This window comes from Salmo trutta, chromosome 13 (assembly GCF_901001165.1).
Source record: "Salmo trutta chromosome 13, fSalTru1.1, whole genome shotgun sequence".
Lineage (NCBI taxonomy): Eukaryota > Metazoa > Chordata > Actinopteri > Salmoniformes > Salmonidae > Salmo > Salmo trutta.
Genome location: NC_042969.1, coordinates 26,295,130 through 26,303,717, shown reverse-complemented (window position 1 = coordinate 26,303,717; position 8,588 = coordinate 26,295,130). Strand labels below are relative to the sequence as shown.

Sequence of the window (8,588 nt, the reverse complement as noted above, 5' to 3'; positions counted from 1 at the left end):
AAAGAGCAAGAGATTCCCCTTTCTTCTCTTCATTCCACTGAGGAGGATGGATATATTCATCTAATCTAAACAGGGCTGCTGGAGCCTGCAGAGATCCCAGGTCTGACATCTCTCCTGCTGGGTCCCTCTCACTGCTCCTCTAGTCCCCTTCGCGTCCCGCTCACCTGCTGCTCCGTCCGGTTTGCTCACCATGAAGCCCTGCTGGGTTCTTTTAACTCTGGCCATGCTCTGGCTGGAGCTCCAAAATGGTGAGTAACTTTCTGATCCTCCATGTCTTCTTCTTTGTGTGTTTTTCTGAGTCCGAATACACTGCGATTTCAGTTGATTCCGCCATAACTGCTTTGCTGTAATCGGAGAGCAGCCTTTGGGATTAGATAATCTCATACTTCTGAGTTGACGTTGCGGTTTAGTTAAACAGTGAGGGGGAAAGGCATAGTCTGAATATAATTTACCTAATGGGTAAGAAAGTGATAGCAGTGGTTTTAGAAATCACACAAGGATTGGCCACAATAGCAATATCATGTTTCCAGAATAGTTTCTGTGGTGTTTGGTCACTCAGGAAAAGACAGTACATATTTTGTAAATTTTATGAAGTACAGTGAGCGCCAAAAGTATTGGGACAGAGACACTTTTGTTTGTTTTGGCTCTGTACTCCAGGATTTTGAAGTGATACAACGTCTATGAGGTTAAAGTGCAGACTATCAATTTTAATTTGAGGGTTTTTTCATCAATATCGGGTGAACCGTTTAGAAATTACAGTACTTTTTGCGCACGCTATGGCTTGACTAGACATTTTTGGGATGTATTTGCCGTTTGTTTTCGTTGTATTTCAGATTATTTTGTGCCCAATAGAAATGAAGGGTAAATAATGTGTTGTCATTTTGGAGTTAATTTTATTGTACATAAGAATATGTTTCTAAACACTTCTACATTAATGTGGATGCTACCGCAGATAATCCTGAATGAATCATGAATAATTATGCTTGAGAAAGTTAGACACACAAATATCATACCCCCCCAAAAAACGCTAACCTTGTTGGTATGCTATTTGTGCATCTAATTTTCTCGTGCATCATTATTCATAATTCATTCAGGATTATCTGTAATCATGGTAGCATCCTGCATTTTAACCTCATAGTCATGGTATCATTTTAAATCCAAAGTGCTGGAGTACAGTGCCCAAAAAGGATTATAATTGTTACTATCCCAATACTGTTGGAACTCACTGTATATTTCTGTGGTATTTGATGTGGCTTGCATTTTGTTTTTTACAACAACAAAAAATATATAACCTTTATTTAAATAGGCAAGTCAGTTAAGAACAAATTCTTATTTACAATGACCTACTACACTGGCCAAACCCGGGCGACACTGGGCCAATTGTGCACCACCCTATGGGACTCCCAATCACAGCCGGTTGTGACACAGTCTGGATTTGACGCCTCAAGCACTGAGACCGCTGCGCCACTCGGGAGCATGAGTGTTTATTCAGCAGAACTTTAAGACCAGCTTTTAGAGCATGCAAAAGGTATCATCAATTAACCTGCTTTTCATTTTAGAGATCTCTGCTTTCCAAATGTCCAATACAGAACAAATGAAACAAACAATGAGCTGAAATATCATCAAAAGTCAGAACTATTATGCTGTTGACAAATCTCTTCTCCTAAATATACCTGAAATATGTTTTGTCTGGAACATACCCCATATCCCCTTAATTAAACTAACTCAAATAACAGAATCAACATATCCATCATTTATACAAAACTATTTATCACACTAAATAGAATATGCTGCAGACAGATGGGAGTTGTTGAGGTCTGGACATGTGGCAGCAAGGAAAACTCCCATGTTTCCTGCTCTGCGGTTGTTACAGCTGTGTGTTATATTATTGAGAAGCTTTCTAGATGGGAACACTGCACGGCTCTTTACTACTCTGACTGTCTGTCTCTTTTGCTGTGTTCAGATGCTAGTCGAAACTAGGAAACTCAAACATGTCAGACTTGCTAACTTGTTGTAGCATCTGTATCTGTCTCTGTGGAGGTGTGTCATTCCACAGTGGGACTCTGACACGACTGTGGACGCGTGCTGGGGTGGGTCACTGTTAATACTGTTTTAACCTCCCTCTGTTGGTTTAGGTGCCTGCCAGCAGGTCAATCGTAGGAAGGAGGCGGGAGAGAACCGCATCAGGCCTGGAGGCAAGCGGGCCAAGGTTCGCTACCCCAAACTGAAGGAGAAGGAGGCAGGAGGAAGAGGGCAGTCCATCCTGACCCAGGTCCTGGATAAGGGCCGTTTCCTGAGGCTGGGAGAGAGCGTGAGCCTCAGCCCTGGTAACAACATAGAGCTGCGTTGTAAAGGCAGTAACATCGGCTGGTCCTACCCTATCTACCTGGACACCTTCAATGACTCCCGACTCAGGTGACCTGAAGGTTGCGTCCCAAATGGAACCTGATTCCATATTTAGTGCACTAATTTTGACCAGGGCCCATAGGGCTTTGTAGTGCACTATATAAGGAATAGGGTGCCATTTGGGATGAATCCATTGATTAACAGATGACTTGTTCTGTCTCAAATCACTATGCCTCCAGCTGATAGTAACCTAACAATGATTAATAATGTTAATGTTCCCCGTCTGTATCACTCCCACCATACAGCATCAAGAAGAGTGATAAGTACAGCCAGTTTATCCTGACGTCTCCCTCTGCTGCCGACACAGGGATGTACAGCTGCTGGGTCACACTGTGTGACGGATCGGAGTGTCTCAAAGACCCCGACCGCACCTCCAGGAGTTATATCTACTTCCCAGGTGAGCAGGGTGCCTTTACTACTGTAAAACCTATTTATACTTCATCAACCTAACACAAAACATGTTATTTAAATCGCCTCCATTCAGACTAGTCCCCTCGTATTGTATATTCAAATTCTTTACTTCAAATCATCTCTACCCTCGTCCCCCCCTTCCCCTCCAATCAGACAAGGATGATCTCTTCGTCCCCTCCACCATCCACTTTGAGATTGTCTACCTGCGTCCGGACAGGACTGCTGTTATCCCATGTCGTGTGACCAGTCCGCTGGCCAAGGTGTCCCTGCACAGAGAGGTCCCCCCAGAGGAGATGGAAGTGGACGGGACACTGGTCTCCTACGACCCAACCAAGGGCTTCATCCTCCAGAAGCCCAGTCCAGAGCACCAGGGAGTGTTTTACTGTAAGGCTGTGACCAAGGCCATCCCACAGATCTCCACAAAGTACCAGCTGCTTTACGTGGAGGGTAGGAACCTAGCAACCGTGCACCATCACACATAACAAAAACATTGGTTTTCAATATATCACAATATGGAACATTTGTTGTCAAATCACAATTCTCGTGATCACATTAACGTTAGTAAAAGTAAAGTAAAAAAAATGCAAATCTATATTATAGCATCAGAGTCCCCATCTCTGTATCAAATTTGAATGACTTAAAACAATAACTGACAGGCAAAGGCAATTCACTATTACCACAATAGTTGATTAGAAGCCTACCTCTATCTGAGACCCTTTTACACAGTGAATGAATCAGCTCTGCTGTCTACTGTGTGCAGTCCTAGGGGCCCTGGTCAAAAGTAGTGAACTGAAGGGAAAAGGGTGCCATTTGGGACGCATTCTTGGTCTGAGTGTCATCAGCTTCCAGGAATAGAGTGTATTTAGAGTGTGATATCAAAAGGCTGTTCCACTGTAGGGCTCGTTGTTTAAGTGGACCTGTGCCAACTGCAGTGGAAACATTGACCCACTGGCTGCTTTAAGTGGGATGGATCAGTGGTGAATTTATGAAATGGAAACTGTGTGGTTAAGGGCCCAGTTTTTAAAAAGTTATCTGATTGCAAAAATCCAATCAGATAGGATTAAATCCATAAAAATAGAATGAATAGAACCACATTCAAATCAATGATACAGCTGTACTATTCATTATATTTCTATGCATTTAATCCTATCCGATCGCTGATATCACCTGGGCCCAGTTTTTCAATCTCTCACTTCAGTTTAGACAGGAAGGCGGAGAGAACAGTATTAAGGTTTAGGTGGAGGTCGACCAAGAAAGTATGTTTCCAATCCTTGCTGTCCACTAGAAATGTATTCTATCTTAAAACAGTCAGTGACAGCTATAACCACGTAGCCATCTGGACAGCATCTGGTCAATAAAATTGTTTGTCCCATACAGATCCTATAACAAATGTCCTATTTTATTCTGTGGTTTGTCCTTCCTTAACTCTGTTGGCAGTGCCCAGTGGCCCACCATACGTTACCATTGAAGCGTCCCTTTCCTCTGCGAGGGGAGGAGACAATATCAACATCACCTGCACTGTCCTGGGAGAGCCAGAGATGGACGTCACCTTCACATGGACCTATCCTGGCCAGGTAAACTGGATGTCACTGTTTCTCAGAGATGCTTGATCTTGATGTTTCATCTCTTCAGCTTGTGAGACGTAGCCTGACCTTAAAGGGAAATCTGCAGTTACTACATCCATTTTTGGACTTATAAATTGATATGTATCCATTGAAGAATGTAACTTATGACTCATGCTTAGTTCAACTGTCGTTCCCCTTCAAAACACAAAGTGTAAGGTTGTTTTACTCCATTGTTTGCAAACAAAGTAAATGTAAACAAACACTATATAGCCTCAAAACATTGTTAAAACCAGGGGCGCAACTTTTAATGGGGACGGGGGGGGATATGTGCCCCCACATTCTGAAATTGCATTTTTGTTCCCCCCAGTTTTATAATTGGAATGTGATACATAACAAGGCAACGGTGTGCTTTAGGAGCATGTGGATGCCTCCGAACGGTCGGGTAGGCTGTATGGAGTGTTTATCCGACTGGACATACATACATACATACATACATACATACATACATACATACATACATACATACATACATACATACATACATACATACATTACACACACAGTACATACAGAAAATATTCAGACCCCTTGACTTTTTCCACCTTTTGTTACGTTACAACCATATTCTAAAATTGATGAAATAGTTTATTTCCCTCATCAATCTACACACAATACCTTATAATGACAAAGCAAAAACTGTTTTTTAGGAATGTTTGCAAGTGTATTAAAAATAAAAAAACTGAAATATCACATTTACTTAAGTATTCAGACCCTTTACTCAGTACTTTGTTGAAGCACCTTTCGCAGTAATTACAGCCTCGAGTCTTCTTGGGTATGATGCTACAAGCTTGGCACACCTGTTTTTGGGGAGTTTCTCTCATTCCTCTCTGCAGATCCTCTCAAGCTCTGTCAGGTTGGATGGGGAGCGTCTCTGCACAGCTATTTTCAGGTCTCTCCAGAGATGTTTGATTGGATTCAAGTCCGGGCTCTGGCTGGGCCCCTCAAAGACATTCAGGGACTTGTCCCGAAGCCACTACTACGTTGTCATGGCTGTGTGCTTAGGGTTGTTGTCCTGTTGGAAGGTCAGCCTTCGCTTCAGTCTGAGGTCCTGAGCGCTCTGGAGCAGGTTTTCATTAAGGAGCTCTCTGTACTTTTCTCCATTCATCTTTTCCTTGATCCTGACTAGTCTCCCAGTCCCTGCTGCTGAAAAACATCCCCACAGCATGATGCTTCCACCACCATACTTCACCATAGTGATGGTGTCAGGTTTCCTCCAGATGTGATGCTTGGCATTCAGGCCAAAGAGTTCAATCTTGGTTTCATCAGACCAAAGAATCTTGTTTCTCATGGTCTGAGAGTCTTTAGGTGCCTTTTGGCAAACTCCAAGCGGGCTGTCATGTGCCTTTTTACTGAGGAGTGGCTTCCGTGTGGCCACTCTACTATAAAGGCCTGATTGATGGAGTGCTGCAGAGATGGTTATCTTTCTGGAAGTTCTATCTCCACAGAGGAACTCTGGAGCTCTGTCAGAGTGACCATCAGGTTCTTGGTCACCTCCCTGACCAAGTCCCTTCTCCCCCGATTGCTCAGTTTGGCGGGGCGGCTAGCTCTAGGAAGAGTCTTGGTGGTTCCTAACTTCTTCCATTTAAGAATGTTGGCTGCCACTGTGTTCTTGGGGACCTTCAATGCTGTAGACATTTTTTGATACCCTTTCCCAAATCTGTGCCTCGACTCAATCCTGTCTCTGAGCTCTACAGCCAATTCCTTCGACCTCATGGCTTGGTTTTTGCTCTGACATGCACTGTCAACTGTGGGACCTTATATAGACAGGTGTGTGCCTTTCTAAATTATGTCCAATCAATTTAATTTACCACAGATGGACTTCAATCAAGTTATAGAAACATCTCAAGAATGATCAATGGAAACAGGATGCACCTAAGATTAATTTCGAGTCTCATGGCAAAGGAAATTAATACTTGTGTAAATAAGGTATCGCTGTTTATTTTTAATACATTTGCAAAAATTGGTAAAAACCTGTTTCCACTTTGTCATTATGGGGTATTGTGTGTAGATTGAGGACATTTTTATTTATTTAATCCATTCTAGAATAAGGCTGTAAAGTAACAAAATGTGGAAAAAGTCCAGGGGTCTGAATACTTCCCGAATGCACTGTGTATTTATGTCGTCCCCCACCACTTCTATAAGCAAAGTTGCGCCCCTGGTTAAAACTATCATTTTGATATCATGGATAGTCATAGCTCGGTCTATACATTTGAGTGGTTACATTTCTACAGTCTCATCCCTAAGCTTTTTACAGAGACAGGGTTGGGGAGTGTGCTTTGTTATTGTTTCAACAGCAGATTGCTGCTTTAATTGTGACTTTCTAGTTAAAGGAAACATTTTTTTTTTTAAACATACAAATCATTCCACACTCCACATTTCACCCTCCCTTGTTACTGTTCTCCTGGAAAATGGCTCAAATCAAGCTCCTTTGGGAGCTATAATATGAGCTAGTCCTCTCTTTCTGTGCTCTGTTCAGAACCTTCGTCCTGTTAGTGTGCGTGATTCGTGGAGGCTGATCAACAGAGGAATGGGACACACCACCCGCATCTCCCAGAGCGTCATGGCCGTTGATGACCTGGAGACCATCGACTTTGGAAGATACATATGCAGAGCCAAGAACAAGCGCGGGGAGACCGCTGTGGCCACCAGCGTCCACTCTAACTAGCCAGTAATAACACTTATAACCTGTATAGGCAACATTCCACTTTGGTGGCAACTTCACATTTGGCCTCTTGCAGCTTGAGTAGATTTAAACTATATGTTTGCCACTTTGCTGAGGTTGATTGACCAATAAGGCTAGCACAGGGAGTAAACTAGTTGAGCTAGTATACTCAAAACCAGTGTCAGTTTGACTACCGGTAGCTGTTATCCAGTAAAAATGTGTAAATATCCATTTAGAAATAATGTATCCAGCTTATGTAGATGCACATTTACTCAATGTCTCAGAGGACATTAAAGATATCTTCTTGCATACCTTTACCTCTATGATATATGTATGGTGAAGCTCTTCCTGGGCACACATCTTTCCCTTCTGTGGGGAAAGACATTTTACAATGAAACAATATTGGGTGATTTGATGGGGGATTTGATAAGTCTAAAAGGAAAACCATCATGTGAGAGAAGCCTCTGCTCCCTCTCTCTGGTGTGAAGGGGAAGGAACAGAAACCGTGTGCCCTGCCTCACTCCTAATGGGCTCCGTATGTGGAATGTGAAACGCAGGCCCAGATCTTATTTTGGTCCAGTGTAACACACTTACTGCATTTCCACTTCTCTCTCAACAGAAACACACAAGGCTGTTGCTGTCTCTTAGAATGATCTATACTGAACAACATGTAAAGTGTTGGTCCCATGTTTCATGAGCTGAAATAAAAGATCCCAGAAATGTTCCATACACACAAAAAGCTTATTTTGCAAAAATTGTGCACAAATTTGTTTACATCCCTAATAATAAGCATTTCTCCTTTGCCAAGATAATCCATCCATCTGACAGGTGTGGTTTACCAAGAAGCTGATTAAACAGCATGATCATTACACAGGTGCACCTTGTGCTGGGGACAATAAAAGGCCACTTGTCACACAACACAATGCCACAGATGTCTCAAGTTTTGACGGAGTGTGCAGGAACGTCATGTTCATTTCTCTACCATAAGCCACTTACAATGGCGTTTTAAAGAATTTGGCAGCATGTCACGCTAGCCCTGGACCTCCACATTCGGCTTCTTCACCTGCGGGATTGTCTGAGACCAGCCACCCAGACAGCTGATGAAACTATTGTCTGCAATAAAGCCTTTTTGTGGGGAAAAAAAACGTATTCCGATTGGCTGGGCCTGTGCCTTCCCAGGCCCACCCATGGTTGCGTCCCTGCCCAGTCATGTGAAATCCATAGATTAGGGCCTAATGAATTGATTTAAATTGACTGATTTCCTTATATGAATTGTAACGCAGTAAAATTGTTGCATGTTGCGTTAACATTTGTTCAGTACACAGCGCTAAGCAGTGTTGAGGTAATTGTACACAAAATCTAGTTTCATCTACCAACAAAGTAAGAAACATAGAATACATCACCATAAATATATATCTGCTTTAGATTTCATATTAGGACTTTATTAATTGCATATATTAAACAGTTTTTTCAACACCAGTAAT

At 42.5% G+C, this 8,588-nt stretch overlaps 1 protein-coding gene across 1 annotated transcript; it reads left to right on the top strand.

Annotated features, from left to right (window-relative positions):
- The first annotated feature begins 14 nt into the window (after nucleotides 1–14).
- Nucleotides 15–7,833, top strand: pdgfrl (platelet-derived growth factor receptor-like). Its single transcript, XM_029771624.1, has 6 exons — nucleotides 15–248; nucleotides 2,136–2,415; nucleotides 2,652–2,803; nucleotides 2,971–3,264; nucleotides 4,255–4,391; nucleotides 6,919–7,833. Exons 1-6 carry the CDS (start codon nucleotides 191–193, stop codon nucleotides 7,105–7,107), a joined length of 1,110 nt encoding a protein of 369 aa, XP_029627484.1. The 5' UTR covers nucleotides 15–190; the 3' UTR covers nucleotides 7,108–7,833.
- Nucleotides 7,834–8,588: the final 755 nt, after the last annotated feature.